At 34.1% G+C, this 14,913-nt stretch overlaps 2 protein-coding genes and 1 long non-coding RNA gene across 8 annotated transcripts in view; 1 reads left to right on the forward strand and 2 right to left on the reverse strand.

Annotated features, from left to right (window-relative positions):
* The first annotated feature begins 2,896 nt into the window (after positions 1–2,896).
* Positions 2,897–4,193, forward strand: LOC116033526 (LOB domain-containing protein 38-like). The gene is made up of 2 exons (XM_031276273.1): positions 2,897–3,416; positions 3,499–4,193. The coding sequence occupies exons 1-2, from the start codon at positions 3,233–3,235 to the stop codon at positions 3,912–3,914; spliced, it is 600 nt and encodes a 199-aa protein (XP_031132133.1). The 5' UTR covers positions 2,897–3,232; the 3' UTR covers positions 3,915–4,193.
* Positions 4,194–6,501: 2,308 nt separating this feature from the next.
* Positions 6,502–7,175, reverse strand: LOC116019422. Its single transcript, XR_004098716.1, has 2 exons — positions 6,821–7,175; positions 6,502–6,718 (listed from the first exon to the last, which is right to left on the reverse strand). It is a non-coding gene; the product is annotated as an uncharacterized LOC116019422 (long non-coding RNA).
* A 3,181-nt stretch (positions 7,176–10,356) lies between these two features.
* Positions 10,357–14,913, reverse strand: part of LOC116015325 (FAD-linked sulfhydryl oxidase ERV1-like) — a 5,932-nt gene continuing 1,375 nt past the window's right edge. For 2 of the 6 annotated variants that reach the window (XM_031255394.1, XM_031255402.1), the window contains exons 3-8: positions 12,675–12,900; positions 12,141–12,218; positions 11,830–11,877; positions 11,374–11,438; positions 11,149–11,226; positions 10,357–10,805 (exon numbers count right to left, since the gene is read on the reverse strand). In XM_031255394.1, coding sequence (XP_031111254.1) covers positions 10,700–10,805; positions 11,149–11,226; positions 11,374–11,438; positions 11,830–11,877; positions 12,141–12,218; positions 12,675–12,887 — 588 coding nt within the window. In that variant the 5' untranslated portion in view covers positions 12,888–12,900 and the 3' untranslated portion in view covers positions 10,357–10,699. Of the gene's footprint in view, positions 10,806–11,148; positions 11,227–11,373; positions 11,439–11,829; positions 11,878–12,140; positions 12,219–12,674; positions 12,901–13,497; positions 13,561–14,661; positions 14,759–14,870 lie in introns of all 6 variants that reach the window. The other 4 variants (XM_031255366.1, XM_031255374.1, XM_031255380.1 and 1 more) reach the window with 4 other exon arrangements.

Below are 14,913 nucleotides of genomic sequence, written 5' to 3' on the forward strand. Positions count from 1 at the left end.
AGACGCGGACGCGAATGACTCAGGGAATTCATTATCTATAATACAGATAATCATTATCTATAATACACAGAACGTTTGCCCAGAATACACAGAATATTGACATAAAATACACAGATGTTAGTGGACGCGAATGACTCCAGGGAATTCATTATCTATAATACACATAATCATTATATAGAATACACAAAACGTTTGCCTAGAATACACAGAATGTTTGCCCATAGTACACAGAATATTGACGCAAAATACACAGAACTCATCCTCCTAACATTCGAATGCACAAACACATCACAACTTGTGTTAATATCATGAATACACATAATATTTACACAAAATACACAGAACTCATTCTCCTAAACATTCGAATGCACAAACACATCACAACATATGTTACTAACATGAAATCACAACATGTGTTACTAATATGAATACACATAATGGTTGCCTATAATACACAGAACGGTTGCTTAGAATACACATAATGATTGTCTGGAATACACAGAATATTAACATAAATACAAAGACCGGCCGAAACGGGAAACGTGATTTCCAAAAAAAACGGACGATTAATTTACAATGCTCAAAACGACGTCGTTTAGGTACGTGGTGCACATTGCTATGTGCACCGTGGTGCACAGTATAATTTGCCGGGAAAGTGGGGAAGGGCTTTTTGTGAATAATATAGTGGGATGAGTCATAAGTTCCATCACAAACCACATTTACAAATTACAATATACAAGGGGGAAGGAATCTTTCCCAAAGGTTTCCACAAAAAATGACAACTTTAGATGATGTTGAAAGGGCATTAGGGATACTAGGCCAATTAGTGGGAGGGATTAACACTTCTCATACATAGTGAATTAAACTTTCCTTCCTTTTTAAAAAGCACCCCTCTAGTTAACAACATTTTTATAGTATATATTATCGAGTGTACGTAAACATTTTTTTTTTTTTTTTGCCTCTAACTTTTACAAAATTGAAAATAGTTATTGTTAAAATTATGTGTGGTCAACAGGCCAGGTGATCAATAGGTAGTCATTGCTTGTTGAGAAGACAGAAGCTATGATATGAAAGCGAGTGGAAAAAAAATATAATAAAGTGTATAATTACTATTAATATCTCTATGCGTAAATAATAAAATTGCAATGAAATTAGTATTTTTTTTTTCGAAATACTCGTGAGTCAAGTTTCAATACAATAAAACAACAAAATACCGAGAATTTCATTGTTTTACTTATAATTTTGTTTTTGCAAATTAAATACATACAAAATTTAGTAATTTGCTTACAGATTTTTCTATAGGTAAATTTAATTTTTCTTATAATGTTTTGTTAACCGAATCAAACACATAAAATTAGACGGATATGATACATAATATATAGGTCACATAATACATCAAACCTAAGGTTACAATAAGATCATGCTAGGTTTTCTTATTTCTCAACAATTGCTCATGTGAGTACTTATAATGTTAAAAAGAGTGAATTAATTAAGTTGGAAAATCATTGTTTACCTCCTTATACAAAAATAATTATTAATTGTTCCTCAAGTACACTCAATTATGTTAAAGGTCATTGATGGATATCACTAAGTTTACCATATATAAAAATACTAATATAATAAAATGAGTCAACAAATCAATCATTTTCTCCCTTACGAAAGCCATTATAGAAATCAACATAGGATGATGAGAAAATACTGCGTATCAAATATGGATGGTCTGCCTCATCTTCATCATTCTTAATTTCATGCTATGATATGATGCCCCATCGTGTTCTACAAATCATCTTACCACCAACCTGTTCTATCAAATTAAAGATGAATAGAATAAAGTCATATTATTCGTATACAAATATTGTCTTTTTCTATTAAAATTAATAGCATTGTTTGGTTTATGAAATAAGTTATGAATAGAATAGACATATTCCATTATTTGTTTTGACCATTTTTTTCTTAAGAATAACATTCCTAGGAATGAGCTACCACATTGGGTCATAATCATATTATATATTTTGTATAAAGGTATTTATATCTTTTTTTAAAATTATATTCCATTTCTATTCCTTAAACCAACCAAATATTAAAATACAATTCCTAAAATCTATTACTTTAACGAACAAAACAATAAAATACAATACCTACTCTATTCCTTACCTTTTTCATTCACTCAAAATTCATTTGGGGGAGACCGAGGGTTATAATTAACATGAATTTTTATTAGTAATATAATTATGAGAAGATATTTTGGCACCTATGTAATATATCTACTAACGTTTAGTTAAATATATATGTGATTAATACTTCTTAAATAGTTATTCTAAAAAAAATACTTCTTAAATAGTATAAAAAAACAACAAATAAAATGTATTTATTTGTACATGTTTTAAAATTATAAAACAGACAATGAAGAAGGAAAATTTAAAGAAAAATAAAATTGAAGAATTGAATTAAACCACATATTCTAAAAAGAGCACTCTCAATTTAAAGTTATTATACCCAATAAAGTTATTTAATTTTTAGCTCAACATGGCCTGTAAATTAAAGAAACTCTTTAAGCCTAATACCTTGTGGTCCAGTAGCACCAAGTTGCTTACTTATGAGTCTTAATGGTAGCGACATTGACTCTTTGTATTTCAATAAGTTGAGAAAGTAATTATAAACATATACTGCATTGTGTAATATTTAATTTAGGATCGAGAAAGTCCTTTTAATCAGTTAATCGCAATAATATCTTCTACGGAGTAAAATTTTTAATAAATAATAATGGGAGGGGGAAAAAGATTGGAAAATTAAAGTGGATCTGGGAAAAAATATAATGCAGGAAAAAAAAAAAAAAAGATTGGAAAGCAATGTACGTAGGGTGCCCCGAGTCCCCGACCTATTCGCGGAAACACGGAGCCGCTATCACCAAACACTTCGGAACACTCTCCCACGCACTTCTCCATGCGTTCTCTTCTTCTTCTTCTTCAACATTTTATATCTCTCCCTCCATAACCCTAACCATGCTCAATTTTTAACCCGAGTTAAACTGCTCACTATCCCGGCCGCCTCACCTCTTCAGTCTTTACTCCATCTATAAATCTCCCTACCTTCCTTCTCTTCCATCGATCTATCTCTAAACTCTGATGAATCTATTGTTTCTTGCTTCTCTCTCAAGCAAAGTATTGTTTGTTTTTAGATAGAGGGCGAGCCGATTAAGCTGGGCGTTATTGTTAGTTAGTTAGATGCGGCGATGAGTTGCAACGGCTGCCGGATTCTCCGAAAGGGTTGCAATGAGAATTGCATACTCAGAGAAAGCCTCCAGGGCATTACAACTCCTCAAGCTCAAGCTAATGCGACTCTCTTCGTCGCTAAATTCTTCGGCCGGGCCGGGCTCATGTCGTTCCTCTCCTCCGTTCCCGCCTCCCAGAGGCCAGGTATTTGTTTAATTACCCCTCAATTTGTGGTGTATAGTATAGAATTATAGATTAATTTGTGTGTATATATATATACATGCAGCGTTGTTCCAATCGCTGCTATTTGAAGCCTGTGGACGGACGGTGAACCCGGTGCACGGAGCCGTGGGACTGCTGTGGACAGGGAACTGGCACCTGTGCCAGACGGCGGTGGAGACGGTGTTGCGAGGCGGAGTATTGCACGCGCCGTCGGATTTCGCAGGCGATTCGGCGGAGGAGACCGACGATGCGAAATTGTTCAATCCGCATGAAGCGAGTGTAAGATCGGTGATTGACGATCTAGATCTGGGGCTGAGGATGTCCAGTGAAGGGAAGGTAAACCGGCAAACGGCGATGAGGAGGAGGAGTCGGAGGCGCGGAACGCCGTCGGAGGAGTCGGAAATCACTACTTCAGAGAGCTGTTATGCGTACCATCAAAATGAGGGAAACGACGTTAAGCTTCTCAGACTCTTCTTCTGAAGCACAACAAGGAATTTCCATAAACAATATAAAATAGCTATGAAATTTTGGGGTTTTTTTTAATTCCTATTTTAAAATATAATTAAACCTTAGAAAATCAACTTCGAAGTTGAAAATTTTTGGAGGTTAAAAGCAACAGCCGGCGGCGATCCGATCCTCCGGTATTATGTTGACGGACGGAGTACGTATTGTACGTCCTAATGTCATTTTGCTAGTACTAAAAAAAATGTTACTACGTATTTTGTTAAGGGAGTAATAAATTTATATGTTATATTGATCTTGATTTTGTATAATTATTTATATTTCATTTAATAATAATAATAATAAGCGAGGGAGCAAGGTTCTTTTTGGAGCAAATTAAAAGGTGGAGTGTAACAGGTATTTGATTGGAAAGACTTGGGGTGCGTTTGGTTCGCACATGGGAATCGGAATCGGAATGGGTATCAAATACTTGGTAATGATAATGGGTTTTAGTGAAAGTATTTAGCATTTTGGTAGTTGGGTGGAATGAGAATGATTATTAATAGTTGGGGAAGAAAGAAGGAAGGAAGATGAAACTCTTATTTAATAAGGGTATATGTTTTCTCATTAATGGGATATTCCAAACCCATAGTAGCATTCATAAAATCTATCAACCAAACACATGCAATCACTTTCATACCCATTCTTTATGTCTAAACCCACCAACCAAACACACCCTTGATTGCACACAGCTCTAATAATCATACTATCAAATAATGTACTTTTAATATATTAAAAATGTATATTGTACTCGGAAAAAGTACATTATGTTAGTACTAAAAATACATTATTTTATATAATATATTTTCAGTATACAAATAATGTATGTTTATAATATTAAAAATATACATTTTGTTATGATTCACATAGCACAGTGTAGACCATAATTGCTGATTGACCCGGTAGGCTGTAGGGTAGTTTGCGGGCCAATCAAAGAATTTTGGTTTGGAAGATATGCAGATAGTTACGTTGTTGAGAAGAATGAATAAATTTCTTGGCGTAGGAATATAATGTTAGGTAGAATTTGGGGGGGCATGGTTGGTTGTAGTCCACAGATGAGATCCAGGGTAGAAGATGAGAGTAAATAATAAATGAAATGATCCAAATTCCAATTGTTTTGGTGGAGAGGGGCTGATGGAACGTGTTATAGATTCCTGACTACACATATTGCTAATGCATCTCACATCACACAATTATGCAAGCAAGCATGTGGAGTGTGGACAAACAGATTTAATAAAATGGATTGGAGAAAAACATAGATATTTTTTATTGAGTCGTTAAACAGACCAAAAGCAAAACGGATCGGATCGGAGGTCCCGCTTCACTTGCCCTATAATCCTATTCTCTACTTTAATTTACAAGCTCAAACCTCTTATTGCCTACTACAACTAATAAGATAATATTTTTAATCTTATTTTACTCGATTTAATATTTATTATTCTCTTCACATTTTACCTGTCATGTTTATTATTTATTATTCAAATCAATTCTTTCTTTATTGTTTTTTTTAAAAAGTAATTTAAAATTTTTTTTTTGTGTTTAATAGTACTTTTAATGTAATTTTAAATATATAAATTTTATATATTAATACTAAATTTAATATTATAAAAAATTGAATTTTAAATAACTTCGACCAAATCTCTTTAATTGAACTACATAAAAAATGAGATGGAAGAAATATTTATTAATGGTAAAAATATATTTCATTATTTAAAAGTAAATTTTGTTAATTTAACTAGATATAAGTCCTTTTCAAAAGAAAAAAATTATAGATATAAGAGATACGATGGGAAGAGTGAAAAATAAGTGAGTGGTCCTATAGAATCGATGATGGAGTAGACGTGGAATTGAGAATAAGTTGGTTGATTGTATTTGGGTGAGGGCCCATTGTGATGCCACCCAACCGCTGTGCGTCGCTGCATCCACAGTTTTTGACTACTTTTTGTGCCCTGTGGGCCCCAACATTAGTCACTCCATGAAAAATATTGAGTTAATACCTCCATTGGTCCTCCGAGTATTAGCAATATACCAGCGGTGATCCCTCGTCTTTAAAACGACTATACATTGTCCTCTATTTTTTTCAAAATAACCACCCGCGGTCCTCCGTTAGGTTGGGTGTCAAGTGGACGTTAACTTGTGAGGGCAAACGTGTCATTTCCTTATAGTTCATCTTTTAGTTGCAATCTGGAACCTTGTCTATCTCTCCCAAATTGAATTTCCCCCAAATTACTTAGCCCTAATCTGCGACAAAGAGGAAGAAATTCAAAAGCTAAGGTTGTATAGTTGACTGTGTTTGTTGAACGACGACGAAGAAGATGACAACTGGACTCTTCAAGTTCATCCGCCCTACCCTTCGTCTGCAATCCACCGATTTCCAGGTCGCCGCCGCCGCTGCCTAGGGCATCGCTGCCAGCGCCACCGCCATCCAGGTTGTCCAGCCATTTGACTGGATAAGGAAGACGTTTTTTGAGAAAAAGCAAGAAGCAAAGTGATAGCATTTTCAACGATTTGGGAGCTATTTGGTGTTGTTGCTGCTGCAAAGTAGCAAACTCTAAGCAGGAATGAATTGAATAATACTCCATACATTTTCATTCTGTTGTTCTTGATAGTACAATGAAAGGTTTTGTTGTTACCTCAGTTAACTTTGGAATATTGATTCTTCAAATAATTGGATTTCATTCTTCTTCTTTAAAAACAAAAAAAAAAAAAAATCTATGACAAAGAAACACAGCTGCTTCTTCTTCTCTCTCTGTCGCGTTTGATTCCAGATAGTTAGAAATTTCCTACCCACAAGCACAGAAAATCTTGCAATAAGTGTTAATGGAAGAAAGATTAGTGGTTTTTGTTTTAGTAATAATGGCTGCACCAAACCCGCCGAAAATTACCGTTAGCGTTGTCGCAGCCTCGAACTGCCACTGCCTGTTCTTGCTGCTGCAATGTTGGAGACAGAAGAGATGGACACCGCCATTACTGAGGCCCGCTGCTTCGTTGCTGACGGAGGAAGAGCAAAAGACGCCGCTGTTGGCCGAACTGTTATTGTCGACAAGAGAGGATGCCAATCACTGCTCCGTTCATTGCAAGCCGCCGGATGAAGAAAGACACAAGATAGGGAAGGAAGAGGCGAGCGACTGCTTGGTCGAAAGAGGAAGACACGAAGATAGAGGGAGTAGATGGAAGGAAATGGTGAGATTTGGTGGAGGGGGTGGTGGTTGCCGATAGGAGAGGCAAGAAGAAGAAGGAGAAACAAGCAAATGATGAACTCGATGGGAAATGACATGTTTGTCCTCACATTTAAAGTCCGTTTGACACCAAACCTAACGGAGGACCGTGGGTAGTTATTTTGAAAAAGATGGAGGACGACGCGTGGTCGTTTTAAAGACGAAGGACCACCGCTGGTATATCGGAGGACCAATGGAGGTATTAACTCAAAAATATTTTATATACTCTCATTCTTTACTCTTAATATTTACTCTTACACACAAAATTTTAACGTAAATACTTGTATTGGGATCTATATGAAAAAGATCTTACAAGCTACTTTTAAAATGAAATTATATATACTATTTTATCAAAAAGTAACTTACAAGCTACTTTTAAAATGAAATTATATATAGTATTTTATCAAAAAGTAACTTATCAGTGCCCCGCCACATCAAAAGTAAAATTTGTAAGATTTGAGAGTTAGAACTCTTTCCATAAATATCTCTAATATTTTAAAATTTTGAAATGCACCGATATAAATTTTTAAAAAATAATAAATTTGTTCCTTAAACTATAAAATATGTTTTTAAGTTTATTTTCTTCATTTAGTGAGATAAAATAGTCACTTATAAAAGTTGTATTTTAATTTGTTAATATATTTCAAAACGAGAAAAAAATAATCACAATTATAACTAATTAAAGGCCAAATTTGCAACTCAAAATAATTAGACACTAAATCTATACTACTTTATAACTTAAAGGACAAAAAAAGTATAAATTTTTTCTTGATTTTATTTTATTTTCTAACATATTAAAAAAACTCTTTATACTACTATATATTAACATATTTGGTTAAGTTCATTGATTATGCTTTAATTCCTAATTTGATTCTGGACTATTAACTTATCTAAACTTAATCCTTGACTACACAAATTTTAGGGGTCAAGAGTTTTACCAACTTCAAAGACTATTATAAATCTCATGTTTGTTTCGAGTTATATTACTTCCTATCTCATTTTCTTAATTTATTAAAATCTAATATATATTGAAATTCATGTAATATTAGAATTGAACTCTAAAAAAAAATATGGAGTACAAATTAAACTACAATGCATGTAAAGAACTTTATATCTAAAGTAACACTGTAATAAATACTACAAATACAAATAAACATTTAATCAAAGCAAAATATAGGGCAAATTTTTTAAGACATAACAAAAAGCATTGTTCCAAAGATCAATCCAGGTTTAACAGAACTAAATAAAGAAAAACATGCCCATTAAATCGTCTCTAGATCAAAATACTCCTTTCACTAACAAGCAACAAGCAGGCCTTCAATCCATTAGCGGTACTGCAAAGGCCAATCGAGGAAAACTTCAGTCCCGGTAACAATTGTAAATGATAAGTGCATGAAAAGAGAGTTGTAACAAAAGTGAAGGCATTAATAGCCAAAAATTCAATATCATATATTAGAGATAGTGAAATCATACAGCAGAAGATACGCAAGACTAATCAGTAATCACCATGAAAAATATGAAAGCACGCTTAAATAGTTGAGACAGAATAAGATACACAAGTATGAAACTCAATGGCAAACCTTTATGAACCCGATTTCTTTGGCGTTGCTGCGGAAGCACTGTCTGCAGCACATAAGGCCGTACTTTCTGATAATTCCATGAGAATTCCCACACACACGGCTGCCATTCACAAGTAGAACAATATTAAATACCAACAAGGAATTATGTTATAATGCAACAAGCAAAGAATTCTCTTCAACCCTCATTCTTCTTGGATTCAAATGTACTTACATTTAAGAACTTATGACCCATAAAACTAGAAGGTATAACAATTAACAAAGGCCAATTCCAAGAAATCATGAACTGTAGTACTTTTGTAATCGTCTTACCATATTTGTTTATATCCATTTAGAGACTTAAGGTTGATTAACATCTTTGTAGGATTAAAATTGAAAGTGCAAATAGGCAGAACATAATTACTTTTGATTCAGCTGTAACAGAGACAATGGCATAAATATGCTATCCTATATTATGTTTTACAGATTTAACATTCTGTTTACAGTCATACGCAGCTAAGTACACAGCACCAAATCACGCACAAAAACAAAATTTACTATTACAATAACGGAATACAACGACAAATAAATCGATTCCTACAAATGAAATTACTACCCGCATAAAATCAAACGAATAGGAGCTTCAATCACATCTAACATTCTCAGCGAGCAAAGCAAAATAAGATGAATCGGAAGCGAAATTACTTGACAGTTTTGAGGTAATAAAACCAGATTATGATCGGCAGATTCTCGAAAAATAAACACAGGACAAATCAAAGAAGGAGGGAAGGAGAAAAGTACCATGCGCGTGATCCAGGTCCGTAGGTCTTAGGGTGAGCGTTCCAGATGTTTGAGTGACCCATGTCTTCCTTGGATTTCAGCTGCCGCTTCTGAAACAATGAAAACGGTGAAGACACAAGATTGATTATTAGGCTTATTTAGCGTTGACGAGTAATATTTAGGGCAAATATGGGCCTTGATATTTGGGCTACATTTTAACTGCTCCATTTTGTTAGTATGGCCTTATAGTCCACCGCAAATTATTGTATAGATCATGAATATAAGTTACATTTTTATTATACTAAAAGTATATTATTTTAGTATATTAAAAGTGTACTTTCTATTTATGGTCCACGCAGCTGTGGACCATGGTCCATGGAATAATAATTGTCCTACTATCAAACATGTAAAATATTTTCACCAAAATCAATTACCATTACCAAATATTTGATTCTCATTCCGATTTCAATTTTCTTGTGTGAATCAAACCCACCATAAATTTAAATTAAGCCTTTGATATAAATTTTTAGACTTAAACCTCATTTTGTAAACTTAATCAGCAAAGAGCAGCTTCTGTTGGGACCAGCCTTTATTTATTTAATTATTTATTTATTTTGCATTAGACATCTTGTCCAATTATCTTTTCGGATATTAACAAAAAGAAAAAAGCAAATATATTTTGACCGCTTGAGCCATAACAATTTTAATTAATTTTTTATATAATTTATACATTTTTGGTTTTTTTTTTCTTTTTTTTTTTTTTGTTGGGCAAGTTTAATAAATTTAAAATTTAATAAATTTAAAATTTACCAAGACAAACAAAAGACGATGTTGGCATATTTTGTATTCTGGTTGTTGACACGATCATTGAGGCGTAAACAATATCATACAGCCAAAATTTGGCGCCATTAAAGAGATATTGTCTTAATCCGGTACAACATTTACACACTGAAAAAGGATCCCATCAGATCATGGCAAAAACATGAACATCTACAACAAAAATAGCACACATCTAACTTTATACAAACCAGTAGAATTACTATGGTTGGGAGAAGATTTAAGGATATTAACTTGTAAGTGAAAATCTATGGATGAAGCTGTAGCCATGGCTATTTATAAAACTACTACTGAGTACTTGGGCTTTTGAAAACATCAATACACAATAGATTCAGCCACCGCCATTTCCTACCGGAAACTTGAATATGTCTCGTTACCAAAGCTTGTCACTTCCTTGCAAGTCACAGTTACGCTGCTCACAATCGAGCTTACCCCACCGTGCATCAACCCGTGCACAAGGGAAATTGGGTTTACCCAAACTGTTGAAAGAAAATTTCCGGGATTAGCATTGACAGTGGATATTGTTATATCCTTGTACAGGATTTCATACATGGGCAAGAAATTTTTAAAATAAGCTCTCTAGACCCTTGTCACTTACAAAAATTTGGGAAAATGAAGATAAGTCAATGGAGAGTGAGATGATGTATAAACCAATTAGCTAAATTCAAGTGAATAACCAGAGAGAAATTGAAGTCGTCTCAATTAATTAGTAAATCAGGAAAGGCAAGTTCATTTATTTAGATACCGATAGGCGATAGGATAGGATATCTACAACATTAGGCCTGATTGCATGAAAATGTTGAAAGATTTACAGCAAAATACCTTCTATTAACAACATTGTGCACATGACACAACCATTGGGAAAACTCAGCTTGAGATCTGGCTTGTACAGGATTTGCTCTGCAAGGACCGAAAAAAAAAATCAATTTTTATTAGAAATTAACTTTCCAATTTTTGAGTTTTGATAACAAAAAGAAAGCCAAAGGGAGGCACATTCTTATCCATTGAAAATGTGGGGACTGGGGAGAGGGGTGAATGAGTAGATACCGTAGAACTTCTTTAAAATGATCAGCACAGTCCTTGCAAGGGTACATGCGAGATAAGATTGCCATCTGCAAACCATGTGAAAGAGGAAAATATGAATTTAATTGACACAATAACAATAACTCTCTTACATTTTTACCTTCTCCAAGATTTACTCCAATGTAATTCAAATATAATTTATCTCAAGTCCTTGTAAAACATAACGGAAACTCAGAATTTGTGCCTTAATTGGCATTAAACACAAAGTTCACAGTTGACAAATCAGAAAAGCAAGATAGAGAATAATAAAGAAATTGAAATAGTGACTGTGGTGGTACAAGTGGCATCAACCTTCACATAGTCATAGCCCCATAGAAACTATTCAGTGGTCCTTCTCAAATTAGAAGAACTGGATTTTATTTCCAGCTATTATGAACTGATGAAGTGAAAGGGAACTGAGAGGAAAAGAGAGTAGTGTACCAATTCTTTTACATCCTTCTTTTGTTGCCTTGTTGGCTTCTCTGGGTACTGAAATCAACAATTCAGATATAGAATCAAATGGCGAACAATTAAGAGCATCACAAAATCTAAAATGCAACAACGGAACAAATTATTATCATGTCCATCAGGTTATATATAAGCCTCAATTTTATGCCATTGATAATTGTCAAAGAAAAGTACCAGCCTCCATCTTACTCAAAACCTCTAAGAACATAGAATAGAGCATATTGGTTGAATAAGACACAAGAAAAAAAAAATCATCATACAAAAGGAATGACCAATGAAATGACCTGAGCTGCAAGAGTGTGAAGAAAAACCCAAGTGGCCCTTCCAAGCTCTTCTTTAGTCACTGGGCCAGCAGAAATTTCCTGAATGGAATGACAATAAGAATAGCAACCTTCAACTGATTGCAGCATACTCTTATATGTTAAAATAAAATAAAATACGGAGTAAATGGGCTAAATGCTAAGACAGGCCAAGAAAAAAGTTCCAATCAGTAACAGTATTCCTGAAATGAAATGCACGATCCTAAAGCAGTATCCAAAATGATCATAGCAGTAAATCCTTTTATTCATTTCTATCTTTACATGCTCATTGCAGTAGTTTTTTGCACCACTATGCCTCTCGATGAACATAAATCTAAAAGAACACAACACTGCATTTTATTAATCTTGACTGGAACTTTTATTGAATAGCTAACAAGCATGAATTGTAAGTTTAGCCAATTCTTATAAAACAGACAAGAGAACTGCAGTGATGCTCAGACAATACCAAGAGGAAAGAAACAAAGTGCACGTCAAATGTATTTAAGGTGCTAAAGTTACCTTCTTTGGAACTTCAGCGGGATGGAGAAGAGCAGAGACGGCAGGTCTTGGAGCCAAGCGGTTAGGTTTTGGAGCTGTAGAGATAGCAAAGAGCGGCTTGGCGTGTGGGTTGTTCGGAAATCTTAGGAATTGAGAGAGATGGGTTTGGATGCTATTTGATACCTTCTCAAATGTTTGGAAGAGAAGCTGCAATGGATTCTCAGATGTCGACATAGGAAGCCACAAGCTGGAGGAAGCAATTTAGCAGGAAGCTCCACTTAATTTCGACAAATAGCAATCTCATTTTCATTAATAAAAAATGCTATTTATACTAAGTCTATTATCTAATACTATTAGAGCTGTCAAATCGGAGTGAGCCAACGTGCAGCCTGCCATTTGGTGGGATGGGCCAAGAAAACCTCAACCCAACCCAACCCGTCATGGCGCCACAGGTTGGGCAGCCCAGCGCACGAATAATTAAAAAATAAAAAGAACAAACACAAACTCAAAAAAAGTCAACAATTAGTCTAAATGGTCTTAAACAAACTTAAACACTCATAATGCATTAACAAATATTTATTATTTTTCATTAATTCAATTTCTAACATTATCATTAAAAAATTACGATGAATAAGATGAAAGGAAAAAATTACACACCAGCTACTGCACTTTGTCTAATGGCATTCAAGAATTATAGCATAGCCTCCTCAATGACCAAACTTTTATTTACATTATGATCATCATATATATGAACATTTAAGCAAACTGTTATGAGCATATAATAAGCTCATCATTGGTAAGCATTTTAGCATTGAGTATGGTTTCTTTAGCATTTTAGACTTGCCTTTCCCAGTCTAACAAATCAGCTTGCATTAGAGTGTGATTTCATTCTCCAAGTTCTTTCAACCTGGTGACATTGTGACAGGTTAGGAGGTTACTTCTCTCTTTTTTTTTTTTTTTTTTTTTCTTTTTTGTGGATTTCCTTGGAACAACAGAACAAGCTAAGGTTAAAAATAAAAATAAAAAATTATACTGTAAATTTTGCAAGCTGTGCATTAAGAATCAGATAATTTCCAGGCTGGAGTTGCAGCTAGCTTAGCAATATGTGAAACTTGAAGAAAGGTAGGCTTAATTCATCACCCAGTTTCCCCAAATTTCCCCACTTTCAATACAAGTAGCAGATTATTTCCACAATAGTAATTAGTAGAACTATGGACATAGTAGTAGCAGCAAAGGTAAAAAAAATAAGTACTATCCAGAATATGTAAGCCCCAATCCTGGTATTTTAGCATTAAATATATAGCCAAAAAGGACAAAAAATTTAAGTTGGAAGAAGGAAGAAAAGCATTTTCTAGGCATATATTAACAAGATGAAGCATTCAAAACAAATTTTTTTTTTTTTTTTTTTTTTCTTTTTTGTGGATTTCCTTGGAACAACAGAACAAGCTAAGGTTAAAAATAAAAAATAAAAAAATTATACTGTAAATTTTGCAAGCTGTGCATTAAGAATTCAGATAATTTCCAGGCTGGAGTTGCAGCTAGCTTAGCAATATGTGAAACTTGAAGAAAGTAGGCTTAATTCATCACCCAGTTTCGCCCAAATTTCCCCACTTTCAATACAAGTAGCAGATTATTTCCACAAATAGTAATTAGTAGAACTATGGACATAGTAGTAGCAGCAAAGGTAAAAGAAAATTAAGTACTATCCAGAATATGTAAGCCCCAATCCTGGTATTTTAGCATTAAAGTATAGCCAAAAAGGACAAAAAATTTAAGTTGGAAGAAGGAAGAAAAGCATTTTCTAGGCATATATTAACAAGATGAAGCATTCAAACAAATTTCCAAGAGTTATGAAAACATATACTCCGTACTTTAAAGCCTTCATATTGAAATTTTAAAATCAATAAATATGATTATTTAATTTTCCCACATTATAAACAAAACAATGCCCAAAAAAAAAAAACACTAACGAAGATCTGTCATTTGCTTCTCTCCTAACAATAATTACCTTATGATTCAGCCGAACGGCGAGGCGGGGCTGGCAAGTGGCAACGGCGTCTTGTCGAGGAATGAGGATGGTGAATTGGCGGATATACTGAGATAAACTACATAGTTAAAGCAACTAAATATTTACAGCAAAATATTCCTAGAATATGAAATAAGGGGATAGGGATTCACAGAAGAAAATAAAACAAAGAGGGAGATGGTGGGCAGTACTGTGACAGTCTGAGGTGTGACGTCCTGAGTCCGTCGCCGGTGA

This window comes from Ipomoea triloba, chromosome 1, assembly GCF_003576645.1.
Source record: "Ipomoea triloba cultivar NCNSP0323 chromosome 1, ASM357664v1".
Classification (NCBI taxonomy): Eukaryota; Viridiplantae; Streptophyta; class Magnoliopsida; order Solanales; family Convolvulaceae; genus Ipomoea; species Ipomoea triloba.

Coding starts and splice junctions, on each gene's coding strand:
- LOC116033526 (XM_031276273.1), top strand. CDS start 3,233: ATGAGTTGCAACGGCTGCCGGATTCTCCGAAAGGGTTGCAATGAGAAT. Junction 3,417..3,498: donor TCCCGCCTCCCAGAGGCCAG/GTATTTGTTTAA, acceptor ATATACATGCAG/CGTTGTTCCAATCGCTGCTA.